At 38.9% G+C, this 18,838-nt stretch overlaps 1 protein-coding gene across 1 annotated transcript in view; it reads left to right on the forward strand.

The window, feature by feature from the left end:
• The first annotated feature begins 1,653 nt into the window (after nt 1-1,653).
• Nucleotides 1,654-18,838, forward strand: part of vps9d1 (VPS9 domain containing 1) — a 40,035-nt gene continuing 22,850 nt past the window's right edge. The window contains exons 1-9 of the mRNA XM_072385363.1: nt 1,654-1,767; nt 3,715-3,787; nt 6,386-6,547; nt 8,015-8,171; nt 11,618-11,729; nt 15,501-15,563; nt 16,857-16,909; nt 17,531-17,618; nt 17,924-18,006. Of these exons, the coding sequence (XP_072241464.1) occupies nt 1,675-1,767; nt 3,715-3,787; nt 6,386-6,547; nt 8,015-8,171; nt 11,618-11,729; nt 15,501-15,563; nt 16,857-16,909; nt 17,531-17,618; nt 17,924-18,006 (884 nt within the window). The 5' untranslated portion in view covers nt 1,654-1,674. The remainder of the gene's footprint in view (nt 1,768-3,714; nt 3,788-6,385; nt 6,548-8,014; nt 8,172-11,617; nt 11,730-15,500; nt 15,564-16,856; nt 16,910-17,530; nt 17,619-17,923; nt 18,007-18,838) is intronic.

The raw sequence follows: 18,838 nt of genomic DNA on the forward strand, positions 1-18,838 counted from the left end.
CATTTTTCAGTGCATTTTTCAGCTTTTTGACAGTGTTCAGCTGAGAACGGGTCCACCAGGACACTTTAATTAGTTTGCTAGCGCTACATTCACATTACAAAGAGTCTGACCCATCCTGGTGTGTTTCCAGGTGCCTGATTTCTATTTAGCATTTGAGGGGTAAATGTACAGAAATGAGCTAACCGAAGTACTGCTGGAATCCACTCTGACCGGCAGGTAAAGTTTCTCCTTTTCAAAGTTAAACAGATGCTACCTCTGAGCATCAGTCTGTCTGCAGCACCCATAGCAGAAGCTTTTGGTTTATTTTCTATTTTCTTCCCGTTTTTTTGTACAGTTTTCTCCATATGTATTCTGTTGTATTTGCTTTCTGATTACATCTGATTCTCAGCTGCTGATTACCATACCTGTTCCAGATGCCAGATCACTGTTGTGATCCAGTGTTTCTCCGGGAGTTTCCTGTCGTCCGTACCTCAGTTATTTAGTCATTTCTTTGTTTTTGTATCTTCAGTTTACAGTTTTCCTATCCAGTGTTTTTTTTTTTCTTTTCAGGTACTGGAGCAAAGTAGAGAGTTTAAAGGTAACATGACATCATCGGACCTTACAGCAGGTTAAAATTAACCAAAATGACCCTTTAACTTTGTCTTTTGCAGTGGAACTCTCACAACTTTCAGGTACTTTTTCTCTCTGCTGCATCAGAGAAACACAAACCATAGATCTGACCTGTATGTGTATTTCTGTCTTTATCTCATCCGTCATCAAAGGCTAAAACAGGAAAGCTGCAGAGGTGTTGCTTGTTGTATTATTATCTGTCTCAGACTCTCAGATCAGATGTGGGGTTCCGTAAATTAACCCACAATCATGATGACACTCACCTCCTGTGGTTTTCTCAGAATTGTGGTTGACGTGACAAATAACTGGAAAATAAAGTGAACAGAGCAGATGACCTCAGACAGCAGTGACAGAAAAGCATTTCTCCAGTTAAATCCTGATAAGACTGAGGCTCTAATCATAGCTCCTGATAACTTATGCAGCATCTTATCATCTTCAGTCTGTCCTGTTGTGGGGAATCTCAGGGTGCGATTTGATCATTCAAAACACATAAAATCACTGATAAAATCATATTTCTTCCACCCCTGTAACATTAGTAAACTGGGGGCTGTGGTCTCCCAGGTTCTCATTCATTATTTCATCTCATCCCGCATTTATATTATTAGCAGCATGCAGATCTATATGAAGTAGGAAGTAAATTGGGATTCTAGCTGCTCATGTATCAATGGAGGGAAATAAAGCAGCAGGTCAAACAGCAAAATCAGCAACGCTGAAGATAACCAGTGATTTACCCATGGAACAAAGTACTTTGCAATTATTTTCTGTAATCAATTCTGAAATGAAAGAAGCCATTTCATCTGAATTAGGTGTTCAAGAAAGGAAGAAAACATGCTGGGCGCCTAGTGTCTTATAGACAGTGGAGGAGAAGCTTAATTTAGTTAATTTAGTTCTTTGTCAAGATTAACAGCAGAAAAACAATAAATTTATGGCGCTATTGCGTCCATCTGGGCTGTAAACACAGTAATTTGGTAATGGAGAAGATTAGCCTGAAGGGGGCAGCAAAGCGCGTTCAATGCGTCGAGTCTGCCACACCGTAGAAGAAGAAGAAGAGGATCCGGACGTGTCATGGCTACAGCTGACAGTGGCGTGAAGCCCCTTCAGAATGCCATGAAAATGGCTAAAGTAGCAATACAACTGGACGGAGGGAACAAACACAAGGTAGTGAGATAGAAAGTTGGGCAGTTATGATAAAATGTGGATTCAACCCGACAGGAAACGGCGGCGCGTCGATATGTAAACAGCCGGAGGGGGCGGAGACTAGCTAAACCTAAGCTGTCATTGCAGTAAACACAGGAAACACCTGCTGGGGGTCAGGCCTGATGGTGCCAGGACTCATTTAGGACTCACTGCTTTAATGTGTGCTGTCATTAACTCAACTGGCTCCATTTCTACTCACTGAATCACCCTTTTAGTTCATGTCAACTTTAGATTTAGATACTGTGTAAATGAGTCGGGATTAAAAACACTGAATATGAAATCTGACTATAAAGTTAATTAGATATAAACTGAAATAGTTTAGGGGAAACTCTAATTTGACCAGTTTTTTGGTTATTAAAAAAGTTTCTACATAGTGTTTTAATTAGCTTTAATGGGCTTCAATAAGTAATTTTAAAACTCATTTCCAGTACGTTTACATACCTGTCTGACGCTGCCTCCTCTCCAGTCCATCTTCACTTTGATCGTTACAGTAAAGCTTTTTATTCAGTGTTGCTTATTTCTTTGCCCTCCAACTGGCTGAATGAGCTGGTCTCATAAGAGTCTGACAGCCTTTAGTGCAGAGAGAGGTCAGTGTGTGACACAATCTGTCAGAGAGCTGATTCTGGGCCTGTTTTTGGGTTTATTAAGAGCACTACTTTCAGAGAAACAGTTGGCATCTCTGTGGTCTGCTGCCACCTGTGAGACAGACTGTGGGAGGTAATCTAAACAGACTTTATTGCACTTATATTTATCACATCACTGATAAGATGCAGTTAGAGTCTGACTGATCTGCTCCCACAAACAGGCTTTTCTTTGTTCTGCTGTTTCTGTCTGACATGTCATAGCAGAACGAGTTTATCTTCCATCTGTTGTGATTAGCAGTGAGACAGGTTCTGCCCATATTCCCTTAAACAAAGTGGTGGTGGAGCGCTCTGAAAAGAAGAGGCTGGTTATCTACTAATTCTGAATCATTTAAGTGTCCTGAAGCTGCTTTACTTTTTACTAGGATGCCTCATGACTAATCAATTCTCTTAGGAAATGGGAAGCTAAGAGATGTTGTTGCATGGACTGGAGTGAACACCCCCCCCAAAAAAAAACTCCAAAACGACTGTACTGTATGATTAAAGCTCAGAAACGTCTTTATAAGAATATGTTTACAGATTTTTGGGTGCTGCTGGCCTTTATTCAAAAGAGGAAGACATGAATGGAGGAACTGCTCCACTATATGTGGAAACTGCACATTTCTCATACATTATGAGTGCACAGTTTATCCAATTGGAAAACTAATACAGTAGACAATTAGAATCCCTTTTTGTTAAGCATTTTGGAGCCTGGAGGACAGAAAAATGAAGTTAGACATTTAGTAAAAGCCCACAAAAGACTGCTTTGAATTACTTTTATGTGAGTTTTGGCCTGTTTGGTGCAGAGAATATTTACAACAGCTGGTTTAAAACCTGACAGAATCAGCCTGCATTGCATTAATGTAATGAAATACAAACTTGTAGCTTGATCAGATCATTCTTTGTTGATGTGGTATTGATCAACTTATTAATCTGTGCATTTTTGTCAGCTTTCTTCCCTATTTTGACTTGTTGCTTTTCGACTTGTGAGAATTATAGATGGTGATTGGTCTGAAGCCAAATCCAGCCGTTTTACATAAGCACATATCCAGCCTCTGAAAGGTTTAATTACAGAGTTAATAACCAGAGTTGTAGTAACACTTTGCAAGATCTCCTTTGTTAGGGTCAGTTAAACCAGAATATACTCTGGAAATGTTGAACTTGCTTTGTTGTACAGTTCCCTAAAACAACTACAGCTGAGTTTATTATTGGGATCCAGAACAGTCTGTGTGTGGATCGCATTGCTTACTGTTTACCTTGATGTGACCTGCCTGTTATCTCTCTGCAGGAAGCTTACTGTGAATACCTGCGGACCATCCACTATATCTCACATGCACTTCTGGAGGAAGCTGGGCCTCAAAGTAAGAGCTGAGAATTAATATGTTAAGTTGACGAAGACGTGAACTGAGAAACGATATCCAAGCGTCTGGTTTTCCCATATTATTTAGTATGTTTGTTCAATGAAAATACTGTAAAAATCTCATCTGTCAGCAAAACTTTTAAGACTATCTTCAGCTCGTTCGTTTGCTCAGTTAAATTAACTTCAAACAGCAAAAGACAAACATGCATCACACACACAAAGGCTGGAAATGAAGTTCCTACACTAAATGCAGCTTTAGAGGGGATGAGCTAACATGCCAAATGATGTGAACTTTGATCAAAATACGGCCAAATGATGTGAACTTTGATCAAAATACAGCCAAATGATGTGAACTTTGATCAAAATACAGCCAAATGATGTGAACTTTGATCAAAATGCAGCCAAATGATGTGAACTTTGATCAAAATACAGCCAAATGATGTGAACTTTGATCGAAATGCAGCCAAATGTTGTGAACTTTGATCAAAATACAGCCAAATGATGTGAACTTTGATCAAAATACAGCCAAATGATGTGAACTTTGATCAAAATGCAGCCAAATGATGTGAACTTTGATCAAAATGCAGCCAAATGATGTGAACTTTGATCAAAATACAGCCAAATGATGTGAACTTTGATCAAAATACAGCCAAATGATGTGAACTTTGATCAAAATACGGCCAAATGATGTGAACTTTGATCAAAATACAGCCAAATGATGTGAACTTTGATCAAAATACAGCCAAATGATGTGAACTTTGATCAAAATACAGCCAAATGATGTGAACTTTGATCAAAATACAGCCAAATGATGTGAACTTTGATCAAAATGCAGCCAAATGATGTGAACTTTGATCAAAATACAGCCAAATGATGTGAACTTTGATCAAAATACAGCCAAATGATGTGAACTTTGATCAAAATACAGCCAAATGATGTGAACTTTGATCAAAATACAGCCAAATGATGTGAACTTTGATCAAAATACGGCCAAATGATGTGAACTTTGATCAAAATGCAGCCAAATGATGTGAACTTTGATCAAAATGCAGCCAAATGATGTGAACTTTGATCAAAATTCAGCCAAATGATGTGAACTTTGATCAAAATACGGCCAAATGATGTGAACTTTGATCAAAATGCAGCCAAATTATGTCAACTTTGATCAAAATACAGCCAAATGATGTGAACTTTGATCAAAATACAGCCAAATGATGTGAACTTTGATCAAAATACGGCCAAATGATGTGAACTTTGATCAAAATACAGCCAAATGATGTGAACTTTGATCAAAATACAGCCAAATGATGTGAACTTTGATCAAAATACGGCCAAATGATGTGAACTTTGATCAAAATACAGCCAAATGATGTGAACTTTGATCAAAATACAGCCAAATGATGTGAACTTTGATCAAAATGCAGCCAAATGATGTGAACTTTGATCAAAATACAGCCAAATGATGTGAACTTTGATCAAAATGCAGCCAAATGATGTGAACTTTGATCAAAATACGGCCAAATGATGTGAACTTTGATCAAAATACAGCCAAATGATGTGAACTTTGATCAAAATACAGCCAAATGATGTGAACTTTGATCAAAATACGGCCAAATGATGTGAACTTTGATCAAAATACAGCCAAATGATGTGAACTTTGATCAAAATACAGCCAAATGATGTGAACTTTGATCAAAATACAGCCAAATGATGTGAATTTTGATCAAAATACAGCCAAATGATGTGAACTTTGATCAAAATACAGCCAAATGATGTGAACTTTGATCAAAATACAGCCAAATGATGTGAACTTTGATCAAAATACAGCCAAATGATGTGAACTTTGATCAAAATACAGCCAAATGATGTGAACTTTGATCAAAATACAGCCAAATGATGTGAACTTTGATCAAAATGCAGCTAAATGATGTGAACTTTGATCAAAATACAGCCAAATGATGTGAACTTTGATCAAAATACAGCCAAATGATGTGAACTTTGATAAAAATACAGCCAAATGATGTGAACTTTGATCAAAATGCAGCCAAATGATGTGAACTTTGATCAAAATACAGCCAAATTATGTGAACTTTGATTAAAATACAGCCAAATGATGTGAACTTTGATCAAAATACAGCCAAATGATGTGAACTTTGATCAAAATACAGCCAAATGATGTGAACTTTGATCAAAATACAGCCAAATGATGTGAACTTTGATCAAAATACAGCCAAATGATGTGAACTTTGATCAAAATACAGCCAAATGATGTGAACTTTGATCAAAATACAGCCAAATGATGTGAACTTTGATCAAAATACAGCCAAATGATGTGAACTTTGATCAAAATACAGCCAAATGTTATGAACCCTGTAATTGAATAATAATAAGAATTGAAGCAGCACCTTTGCTAATGCTGTTAATCATTCACGCCCGACTTAGATTAATCAGCTTGAATACAATAGTTGATTGTTATTATTGAAATTGAGTCAGACCCCAGAATCCCACAGGATTACCTTTTATATTGTAGAGCTGCTTTAGCCACGTTTTCTGGGAATAAATCACTTTTCCTGACTTCCTTTCTGTCTGCCCGCCTCAGAGGAGAAGGAGATGATAGCAGTCGAGGTGGAGCGCATGTTGAGGCTGGCTGAGCAGTGTCTGGAGCGAGCCAAGTCATTTATTGGAAAGAGCCCTGACCCTTCTTCTCCTGGTTCACCCGGCCAATCAGCTCCCCTCCCTGCCGCCACTGCTGGAAACACTGGTGAGTTTCCTCCAATCAGAAGCATCTCTTCTGTAAACACACCTCAAACCTGCTCCAGGAGACACAAATCAATTCAATTCAATTCAATTCAATTCAATTCAGTTTTATTTATAAAGCGCCAGATTACAACAAATGTCATCTCAAGGCACTTAAGTAATAAAGTCCAATTCAAGCCAATTGGAATTCAATTCATTGTAATCATAATCCAATTAATTCATATGGAGCCAATTCAAAAATAATATTAACACAAGTTAATAACCACAATAATGTCACATGGACATAAAATCATTTGAGAAATTAAACAGGAGGAAAAAGAGAGCAAAGTGAGGAAAGTTGTGACAGATGAGGTCCCCCAGCAGGCTGGGCCTATAGCAGCAGAACTATGGGATGTTTCAGGCTCACCTGAGCCATCCCTAACTATAAGCTTTATCAGAAAGGAAAGTTTCAGCCTGATCTTAAAGGTAGAGAGGGTGTCTGCTTCCTGAAGCCAAACTGGCAGCTGGTTCCACAGAGAGGGGCCTGATAACTGAAGGCTCTGCCTCCCATTCTGCTTTTAGGGGCCTGATAACTGAAGGCTCTGCCTCCCATTCTGCTTTTAGGGGCCTGATAACTGAAGGCTCTGCCTCCCATTCTGCTTTTAGGGGCCTGATAACTGAAGGCTCTGCCCCCCATTCTGCTTTTAGGGGCCTGATAACTGAAGGCTCTGCCTCCCATTCTGCTTTTAGGGGCCTGATAACTGAAGGCTCTGCCTCCCATTCTGCTTTTAGGGGCCTGATAACTGAAGGCTCTGCCTCCCATTCTGCTTTTAGGGGCCTGATAACTGAAGGCTCTGCCTCCCATTCTGCTTTTAGGGGCCTGATAACTGAAGGCTCTGCCTCCCATTCTGCTTTTAGGGGCCTGATAACTGAAGGCTCTGCCTCCCATTCTGCTTTTAGGGGCCTGATAACTGAAGGCTCTGCCTCCCATTCTGCTTTTAGGGGCCTGATAACTGAAGGCTCTGCCTCCCATTCTGCTTTTAGGGGCCTGATAACTGAAGGCTCTGCCTCCCATTCTGCTTTTAGGGGCCTGATAACTGAAGGCTCTGCCTCCCATTCTGCTTTTAGGGGCCTGATAACTGAAGGCTCTGCCTCCCATTCTGCTTTTAGGGGCCTGATAACTGAAGGCTCTGCCTCCCATTCTGCTTTTAGGGGCCTGATAACTGAAGGCTCTGCCTCCCATTCTGCTTTTAGGGGCCTGATAACTGAAGGCTCTGCCTCCCATTCTGCTTTTAGGGGCCTGATAACTGAAGGCTCTGCCTCCCATTCTGCTTTTAGAAACTCTGGGAACCACAAGGAAACCTGCAGTTTGGGAGCGAAGTGCTCTGTTGGGGAAATATCTTACAATGAAATCAAAGCTTCCCAATGAATTTGCGGTGTGACTTTGACCTTTAAGCTAATGTTGTCTCTCTTTCACACCTCTGCCCTGCAGCTGATGCTCGTCTTGATAAGCAGCACAAAGCAGCCAGTCCCACTAAGGCCGGTCATCGCAGGGTGCTGTCGGATGGCGACGGGCAGCTCTCCCCGTTTCTGCCTCCCGAAGTCTTCCAGAGATTACAAATAGTGTCTTCACAAGACACGTGTAAGAAGTAAGGGCTGCGGATATTTCTCCCTGAAGAACAAAGCACAGAGAAGGTTTATTTAAACCAGTTACATGTAAATTCCCTTTAGATATCAATGTTTGGACCCGGACAGACTCCTGCTGGATGTCTAATGTGTTGCAGTAAAAATAGTTTCACACTTAGAAACAAAGAGGTTGGAGCTCATTAATCTGGCTGCAGAGATTTTAAAAGTAAGAAAATATTTCTATTGATTCCTTTGATAACTAAGGATAATATCTAGCATTTTCATAAACATTAACCAAAGTAGCTGCAACAAATATTACATTTAACTAACAGAATCTCTGTGGGAAAGCAGCACATTCCTTACAGACCTTACAGATAAAATTCAGTCTTTTTGCAGATGCAGACCATTTGTTCTGATGATCGCTGCTTACCTTCCTCCATTAGTGCTACAACTTGACTTGAGTTTACCTGTCTGATTTAAAAAGATTGTAAGGAAACGCACTGATAGTGAATGAATGAAAGAATAAAAATCAAGCCGAAAGCTTGAGAGATTTGCCCTGAAACCTCCAAGGCTGGACTGTGTAAAGGCACGTTGGGTCAATGATACAAGAACATTTCAGCATTTCATTTCATTTTTAGCTCCATGACTTCTGAATCAGCTACAGCTAAAGCAGCTACAGCTAAAGCAGCTACAGCTAAAGCAGCTACGGCTAAAGCAGCTACAGCTAAAGCAGCTACAGCTAAAGCAGCTACAGCTGAATCAGCTACAGCTACAACCAGCTACAGCCGAACCAGCTACAGCTAAATCAGCTACAGCTAAAGCAGCTACGGCTAAAGCAGCTACAGCTAAAGCAGCTACAGCTAAAGCAGCTACAGCTGAATCAGCTACAGCTAAAGCAGCTTCAGCTACAACCAGCTACAGCCGAACCAGCTACAGCTAAATCAGCTACAGCTAAAGCAGCTACAGCTAAAGCAGCTACAGCTAAATCACCTATAGCTAAATCACCTATAGCTAAATCACCTACAGCTAAATCACCTACAGCTAAATCACCTACAGCTAAATCACCTACAGCTAAATCACCTACAGCTAAATCACCTACAGCTAAATCACCTATAGCTAAATCCCCTACAGCTAAATCACCTACAGCTAAATCACCTACAGCTAAATCACCTACAGCTAAATCACCTGTAGCTAAATCCCCTACAGCAAAATCACCTATAGCTAAATCACCTATAGCTAAATCACCTGTAGCTAAATCACCTACAGCTAAATCACCTACAGCTAAATCACCTACAGCTAAATCACCTACAGCTAAATCACCTACAGCTAAATCACCTATAGCTAAATCACCTACAGCTAAATCACCTACAGCTAAATCACCTACAGCTAAATCACCTACAGCTAAATCACCTATAGATAAATCACCTGTAGCTAAATCACCTACAGCTAAATCACCTACAGCTAAATCACCTACAGCTAAATCACCTGTAGCTAAATCACCTACAGCTAAATCACCTGTAGCTAAATCACCTATAGCTAAATCACCTGTAGCTAAATCAGCTACAGCTAAATCACCTGTAGCTAAATCACCTATAGCTAAATCACCTACGGCTAAATCACCTGTAGCTAAATCACCTACAGATAAATCACCTACAGATAAATCACCTATAGCTAAATCACCTGTAGCTAAATCACCTACAGATAAATCACCTATAGCTAAATCACCTATAGCTAAATCACCTATAGCTAAACCAGCTACAGCTAAATCGGCTACAGCTAAACCGGCTACAGCTAAACCGGCTACAGCTAAATCACCTACAGCTAAATCACCTATAGCTAAATCACCTACAGCTAAATCACCTATAGCTAAATCACCTATAGCTAAATCACCTACAGCTAAATCACCTATAGCTAAATCACCTACAGCTAAATCACCTATAGCTAAATCACCTACAGCTAAATCACCTACAGCTAAATCACCTACAGCTAAATCACCTACAGCTAAATCACCTATAGCTAAATCACCTACAGCTAAATCACCTATAGCTAAATCACCTACAGATAAATCACCTATAGCTAAATCACCTGTAGCTAAATCACCTACAGCTAAATCACCTGTAGCTAAATCACCTATAGATAAATCACCTGTAGCTAAATCACCTACAGCTAAATCACCTGTAGCTAAATCACCTACAGATAAATCACCTATAGCTAAATCACCTATAGCTAAATCACCTATAGCTAAACCAGCTACAGCTAAATCGGCTACAGCTAAACCGGCTACAGCTAAACCGGCTACAGCTAAATCACCTACAGCTAAATCACCTATAGCTAAATCACCTACAGCTAAATCACCTATAGCTAAATCCCCTACAGCTAAATCACCTATAGCTAAATCACCTACAGCTAAATCACCTACAGCTAAATCACCTACAGCTAAATCACCTGTAGCTAAATCACCTATAGCTAAATCACCTACAGATAAATCACCTATAGCTAAATCACCTGTAGCTAAATCACCTATAGCTAAATCACCTGTAGCTAAATCACCTGTAGCTAAATCACCTGTAGCTAAATCACCTGTAGCTAAATCACCTATAGCTAAATCACCTACAGATAAATCACCTATAGCTAAATCACCTGTAGCTAAATCACCTACAGCTAAATCACCTATAGCTAAATCACCTACAGCTAAATCACCTATAGCTAAATCCCCTACAGCTAAATCACCTACAGCTAAATCACCTACAGCTAAATCACCTACAGCTAAATCACCTGTAGCTAAATCACCTATAGCTAAATCACCTACAGATAAATCACCTATAGCTAAATCACCTGTAGCTAAATCACCTATAGCTAAATCACCTATAGGGCCATGCCTAATGTAAATCCAACAATTAATGCGATCCAAAGATCCTTTGTGGAGACAGTAAAACCTTCCAGAAACTCTGCACCTATCAGGTTATTATGATGAATAACGCCCAAATTACTGTCAGAATAAGCAGAATCCTCTGTTCTGATTAAAGAAAGATTCCAATATTCAGCAACATGTGGAGAGGAAACTACTCACTGAGCATCGCTTCATTGGTCCCATGTGTGCAAACATGGTGATGGCAGCATCATTCTGTGGGTCTGTGGGAAAGAAAGAAAAGGATTCATGCAGAAATGATGCAGCTCTCCTCCACAGTGGGGTGAAAGTGTTACTTTTAGAAACCCCAGAAAACTCTGAAAGGCCTGAAAATAACCCAGCAGCTGATTAACAAACAGCTCCAATGTTCCTGAAGAGAAGAGGAAAAGATCATTTGATTAAATTCTGACATAGAAAGCGTGGAATATGAATGTTTTTTAATATTTAGTCACCTCCACAGCCAACAGCAGCTGCTATCGATCAGCCGGCGTGTTGATAGAGTGGAAACAGCTTGCTTCATGTGTCTCTGACGTCACTTGTTTGCCTTTGCCTGTGCTGCAGGGAGCTAACTCCGATTGAAGAAGCATCACGCTTGAATCAGAAGCTGAAAGCTAACTATGAAGCCCGACTGGCGAGGCTGGCGCCTGGTCAGGCCTCTCAGAAGACGTCTTTGGTGAGTTTTGGGTGATAGAAAGAGGAGGAGAGGCAGAGTTTTGGCTCAGTTTTTCATTTCTTATCACGTTTTGTTGACTTAAACTCAAGTCCTGCTTGAGCTTAACTGATCTTATTCTCTTTGGTGGGTTATTGACGGATTAATGACGCGACGGGTTACGATATAAGCTGCAAGTTGTTTAGAGATACACTTTTTCTTCACCGCTGCAATACACAAACTAACCTAATGCAGAACACTACAGCAGAGCTGTGTGAGGAGGCTTATGAAGCTGTTATGAACTATGAAGAGATAATGGTCAAATACCTCGATCCAGGCATGGAAGTTAGCTGGTCTTTACTCTGACTCTGTTTCAGGGAACCTTACCATCTCTAAAACAACTAGAAAAACATTTTATCCCATCACAGTTACAGCAAATTAAGGGCATACAGTAGAAATGTTCCAGTTAGACAAACTGCTAAACTGTTTGTCTAAATGATTATAGCTGGAAGTTGTAACAGAGGCAGTGTATATCAGGGAATATTAATATAGAAATGATTGTAGCTAGAGGCTGATTTTTGTCCTTTGGGCAGGTTGATGTTCCCTAATGAATAAGAATAAGTGAGATAAATAAAACAATATCAGACAGTTATGCACAGTTATGACTGCTTAATTGGTTTTCTGGTGAATAAGTTAAGAGTTGATTGTTCACAGGTTGGACTTGGCTTTGGGTTCCAGGTTTCAGGCACTAACAGCTTAATCTCCTTCTGAGCCAGTTGACCTGTCTGAGATTTAGACCTTAAACCAAAACCAAGCCAACAATCGAGGACCTTTAACTGTAAATGATTAGTTGAATAGATCACATGCTTTGGATGTAAAACATCCTAACAGGTGAGGTTAACTGTATCTGGGTGACTTACTTTGAAGGCTTCAGTCCCTCAGACGGGCTGCTGTCCCGGTCCGAAGCTGCTCTGCCTGTGGTGGGATGCTGCTGCTCGTGCACTTTTTAAACTGAGTCGTGCACCTTCGGTAAAGCGGCGTCTGTAATTTGATGAAGGCTGAAAACGTGCTGAGAGGGCAACAGAACATCTGGAACAGCTGCTTGTTAAAGGGCTTTTTAACGCCTGTAATGTCTCTTTTTTGACAGCAGAGCAAAGCTTCTAACCTGCTTTTCCTTTGTTGGCTCTGGTTCTCAAAATATCTCAAAATGTCCACTGCTTCGATGTGCTCAGCCCAACCAGAGCTTTAAAGGGGTATTCAGTGGAATAATCAATAATCAACAACATACTAAACTGTCCATTCAGCTTTATTCCACCAACAAACACACACAGAACACATTAAGTAGGTTTTCTTTCCAGCTGATTTGGCTGCTGACTGTAATTCTGCTGTTTTTTATTCATTGTCTCTGTAGTTATTTAGACTTTGAACAGCAATGTGAGCCTGTTTAATGCTCCAGTTTTTTAAATGTGAGGCTCAGAGAGAAGCTTTTATTTCTGAGCCTCACATTTAAAAGCAGCACAAGTTGAACAAATAATTCTATTCAAGGTGATGTAAGAAACTAAAACTAACTTTCTCAAATGATCAAAATCGTGTAAATGGTTAAAAAAACAAATAAAGCAGAAAGAAAATGGCAACTAATGAACTTTAAGTTAAATTTACAGTAAAACAAAGTCACAAATGTGACATTCCACCTTTTTTAAGGTACTAATACTAAGAAATATCCCTGCTTACATTCCTATTAACGGCCGAGCTCTTATAAAGAGCCCCCCGGCCTTGAATCAGACTAAGCAGGTATAGAAAATGGATGAATGCTACATGAAAGAAGAGCAACCGGGTCATTCGTATCGTTGTGCATAATTTATCATCTTTTCAGCCACTTAACCCTTAGAGATTGTCCAGAAACATGGATAAGATGTTAATTTATCTTAGTTTTTATTGCTTGTTTTTCAAAAACAGATAAAAAACAGCTTTTTGGAGGAGAATAAAATGCTTAAATGTGCAGAATATTACCAGGATGCTCCAAAAAATCCAACCAAAACTCAAAATATTACTGATTACTCTATACAGTCCCATTTTAGGGGCCTAATTAATTTACACACGCATTTTTCTGACCAAACCACGTTAGAAAGCATGAAAGTGCAGAATGTCAGCAGGACTTCCGGTGATTGCTTTGAAATGCCTTCTTTCTTCCGGTGACCCCTCAGGTGAAAGGGGGAGTGTACTGAAGAGGCTCTTATTTAACTTTAGATAAAGGAAGCCCAGCGAAGCAGAAGTATTTCTCCTGGTCCTCCTTCTCTGGACTGGAAAACTCTTAAGTAAGACTGATAGAAAATAAGCGATGCGCGACAACAACAAACCTTTTCTTAATTATCACGTGTGGACGCGAACGGTTTTTTATCGTGTTTTTTTCCCCTGGAGAGTCTTAAAATAACGCAAACTTGTCATTTAGATTCGGAAAATGTTTCGGCATCAAGTGGAGCTCCGATCTTACTGGAGAAAGCTAAAGGCGTTTGTAAAGGTAAAGTGTTGTCGGCTAACTTTGTTAGCTCATTAACACCAGGTACGTTTCCTCCCATTTACGGAAAATCAAAGCCTGTGAGCCTCGCATATCTGAGCGGTTGGACATGACAAAAAGGGTAAAAGTGTGTTGAAAGTTTGCAAAGAATACATCATAAACGGTGCAATAACTGCACATTTTCCCTCTGAATCAAATTAAATGTGCTCAGTTTGCCCTGTGTTTTGCACATTTAAGCCTTTTTTAAGCGTTTATCTTCACACAATGCATTTTTAGTGTGGTGTAATTGTTTTTTGTGATAATTGAGACATTCTTTCCATGTGAAGTTTGCTCCACAGCAGTATTGATTAAATGTCAGGAGCTGTTGCAACATTTACTGCCTTAAAACTAAATTTAGGTTAATCTCTGCCCAAGTTTGTTATGATCAGCATAGAGGAAAAATCCGAGGTGAAATGAAGCCTCTGTAGGGTTTTGTGTTTGTTGTAATTAATTCATTTTTCACCCATGATTTCTGTTTTAAACGTGTTGTTTTTTTGTTAAGAAACGACATTGTGGGCTTTTTTTTGTCCTCAGCTTGTTGGTGTAACTTTCTTTTTCTTTTTCCCAGAGAATATTTACAAGATAGCCAAAAAGCAGTGGAGAATGAGTACTGTTTACCATTTAATTTAATTTAATTTAGGGGCAAGTTCTCATGTTAATCCAGAGGTATGAACCAAGATACAGTAACTGCATAACCTGGAAAAACACTGTAAAAAGACTGTAAAATCCTGTTTTTTTGGTCAAGTTTGTTGTTTTAATCTTAATGTTAAACTAGCTTTTTCTGTGGAAATATCTACAAATTGAAAAGTGTGGGTGAGGCCAGTAAAAGCTCCATGTTGGCCTCTGGATATGTCGAGGTGAATGATGTCTGAGGTGTGAAGTTTATCAGAAGTTTTCTTTTCTGCTGGAATCGTTGTTCACAGCCGACGTCATTATTCTGAAGCACTGGATATTTTCTCTTTGGATTCTTTTGGACTCACGAAGACGAAAGAAGACTGATTTTTCACACCAGCCTGTGTTTTTCTCTGTATTTTCATGTATTTTCGTGTCTTTGTTGGGACTCCACCAGCTTTCTGTTTTGTTTTGCCATTTTTTGCTTTTTATAAATTCAATAAAAATCCAAATTTGAAAAAATCAGGGATTTTTCTTGTCTTTTTTTTATTGAAACTGTTATGAATGATCCTTTGTAATTCTATAACTGCACATGTTTAGCATTTTCTTCTCTCCCCCCCCCCATGCAGACCCTATCCCTCCAGAGGCAGATGATGGAGAACCTCATCATAGCCAAAGCCAGGCAGGATGCTGTATCCTTTTACCACCTTTTGGCTTAAGGGTAAATAATCTAATATGATTCTCTCTAATGCGTTGCCTAATGTTTCGTTTAAATTTAAGCAGCTTTGAATGTACTTTTTCTGCTTTTGTTGGGATATTTATGTAGAAATGGTCAAATAATGCAAATTTATTCTACTTATTTTTGAGGTACTCGGCACTTAAATGACGAGCAGCTTACGATTTCTGAGCAAAGGTTGAACAATAGAGTCTCTGGTAATGCTCAGAAAATGATGGCATTGGTGGAAAATGATAAGAGAAGTGATCACGGGAGGGTGGAATGAACCTTTAACTGCAGATTAATTAATATTATGAGAATATATTATAGCTCAGTGGGCATTGTTATAAGCTATCATTGCATCTCTTAATAAGAGTCTTATTTGAGTTTTTATAGGTGCTTTTGCCTGTTGTATCAGTAAAGAACTCATGATGTTTTACTTCTATATATATATAGGAGGGGATAAACATTAAATTATGTTTAAAGTAAGAAAATATTTTGTATGCCTGCTTGGAAATAAGTCATTATTATTATTGCTAATTTTTGGAGGGCGATTTTAGGTTAAAATGTAAATAAAAAATGATTTTATTTGCTCAGTTTATCCATTTTCTGCTGTTTGCTTATATATTTAATTATTTCTCTTGGAATACTTTGTAAACACTTTTCTTTGAATGAATACAGCTGGTTTCCATCATAGTTTAAGGCGGATTTTTCTTTTTCTTTTCCTGCAGGCGCCTTTCTGTTTGGTTTGCCTGAACCAGGCTCTCGTTTGTAAGGATTTTCTTTGGTTAAATGTTAGTTTATTACGTAAAATTGAACTAAATATAGAAAACATTAAAAAAAACAGAGGTGTAGGCTTTATTAAGCGTACTTTTGACTTGTCTTCTGCTGGGAAAACGTTGTGTAAACGCACCGTTGTACGTGTGAATGCTGCAGAAACGCTGTAATATATCCAGTGTAAGTGTTGTTTATCATCAGTCTAAGTGCAGAATTCACAAAGTAAAACCAGTGTGGAAACTCTCTAACCTGTTGTAGATAATGTCAGTGCTGGCTCTCTAAACTCGGAGCTGTGCAGCATATTGTTCTTTTAAGGAGGACCACTTCCCAACAAAGTCTAGTGTTCTTAAAATATCAGATTAAATTACTTTAACATCTAAAAAGGGCCATAAAATTCCACGTTTCTGATGTTGACCTTCCATAAGTGTGAATATCGTCTCTGATGGCTGCTTCATTTGAGATGTTTCTGAGGTTCCCTTAACTTCTAAACCAGCTCCAACGGAAGATGGAGGAGAGAAGACTGAGGCTACAGGAGGAGGCCAACAGGTACTGTTGGATCTGTTGAAAATGAATCTCAACAATGGACTTTTTCTGTGTTTTCTCAGCCTAAGAAGCAGACTAATCTGAAAGTGTCTCATTTGTTTGGGTAAAGTCTGCCTCCTGGTTTATCTCCTTTGGGACACACTCACAGCTCTGTTGCTCTGATTGGTTGGAGGCCCGTCCAATCCATCCAAAGTCATTATCAGTTACTATGTTTTGAGGTTCCCTGCCTCAAATAAGTCTCATTTTCGCCTAAATCTTTAAGTGATATCATTGTCTTCCCAGTGTCTGGGCTCCAAAGTACGTTTGAAACAGTCGCTGCAGACTCTGTTATCAGTTTGTTATCTAAAAAACCTCAAGAGTGCTCAAGTTGGTTTTAGGTCATGAGATTTACTCTCAAATGAGTTACTTTAGCTAAAAAAAACATGCTCTGATATCAGAGATTGAGTAATGCCTCTTATGTTTTTAGCAAATACAGTCACAGATACTTTTTCATTAGTTTCAGACTCCACAAGGTTGTAGTATCCATAAAGAAATCATTAACTAAACCACCCAGTGAGGCTTAGTGATTGGTTGATCTATAAATTGGCCATAATAACGTCTTTTTTATGTGTTTTTTCATCGCAGGAGATTTGCAGCATCTGGGGCGATGACCTCAGAAGAGCAGGAGCAGCGGCTTCTTTATACCAATGTGCTGGAGTATGAGCAGGACCATGTAAGTGTGGGAACAAACGCTTTAAAGAAACGATGAAACCATACCAGAGCTCCCAGGGTCCATGCAGATAAGCAGACCTTAATCAGGCCAAATTATGGAGCCAAAGTGCAGCACAGAAGACTGAAAACAGCTTCACTGTTGCTGCAGAAGATGCATTTAAAGAACATCGGATTTACCTTGAACATTAATGACGGCTGACTTGTGCCTCAACTAATTTGAGACGGAGCAGCTGTACCTTTGATAATGAGTCGGTGGCCATTTTTAATCCCAGATATGCTTGTAATTCATATATTTTTATGTTCTAGGATTGGCCCAAACAGTGGAAAGCCAAAATAAAGAAGAACCCTGACGTCACACTGGTGTCAGATTTGGTCTCCTATCTGCTGAGGTAACTGCTTCCACATGAGTCTGAGTCTTATGAATTGCTCTTGATTCATTGTTTTATTGTAAAGTCGAGCTTAATTTCTCATTACCTAAGACAACCTAATCATTCAGTAATTCTAATGTAGCCCAGCATGATAAACAGTGAAAAAGATTGGACCATATAGCCTACTTTGTGAATACTAAAAACATGGCTTCTATGTATGAATGCCATTTGAGGTCATTACCGTAACAAAACTTTTCATTACCGTAACAAAACTTTTCATTACCGTAACACTTGCTGTATCTGTAAATATTTGGATGGGAATGAGTGATACCTTCAAATTTTCTTTTTGTACAGGAACTATTTGTCAAGTCTTTTCAGATTACTGAATTGACATTTTTTTTAATTATTTGTGAAATTTACACTACAGGAAAGATTTAGTGTAAAAAAAAAAAATATGCAATTTTGTTACGGTAATGAACATAACTAAAATTACTGTATCAATAAAAACATTTCTGAATGTTTACACTATGTGATTATTCTGAACTATCAATAGAACATGCATGAAAAAAATAAAAGGTCTACCTTTCATACATATTCAGTTATCATCAGTTGAAAATGTGTTACGGTAATGAATTTATTTGGTCAACGACTCAATAAAACATTCCGAAAATGTATTAAAGAACGTGTATTGATCACTAATTTTAATTGAGCCAGTTAATTGAGACCCTGCTTAATACTAATAAGAGAAAAAATGAGCAAAATTGACCTAAATTTGTTTTTGCAAAAGGTTACGACAGTTTCGTGAGAATCACCCATTTGTGCTTAACTGCAGCGGAGTTAATGAAACCGGGAG

This window comes from Leuresthes tenuis, unplaced genomic scaffold (genome assembly GCF_036924035.1).
Source record: "Leuresthes tenuis unplaced genomic scaffold, fLeuTen1.0.hap1 SCAF_5, whole genome shotgun sequence".
NCBI classification, from domain to species: Eukaryota; Metazoa; Chordata; class Actinopteri; order Atheriniformes; family Atherinopsidae; genus Leuresthes; species Leuresthes tenuis.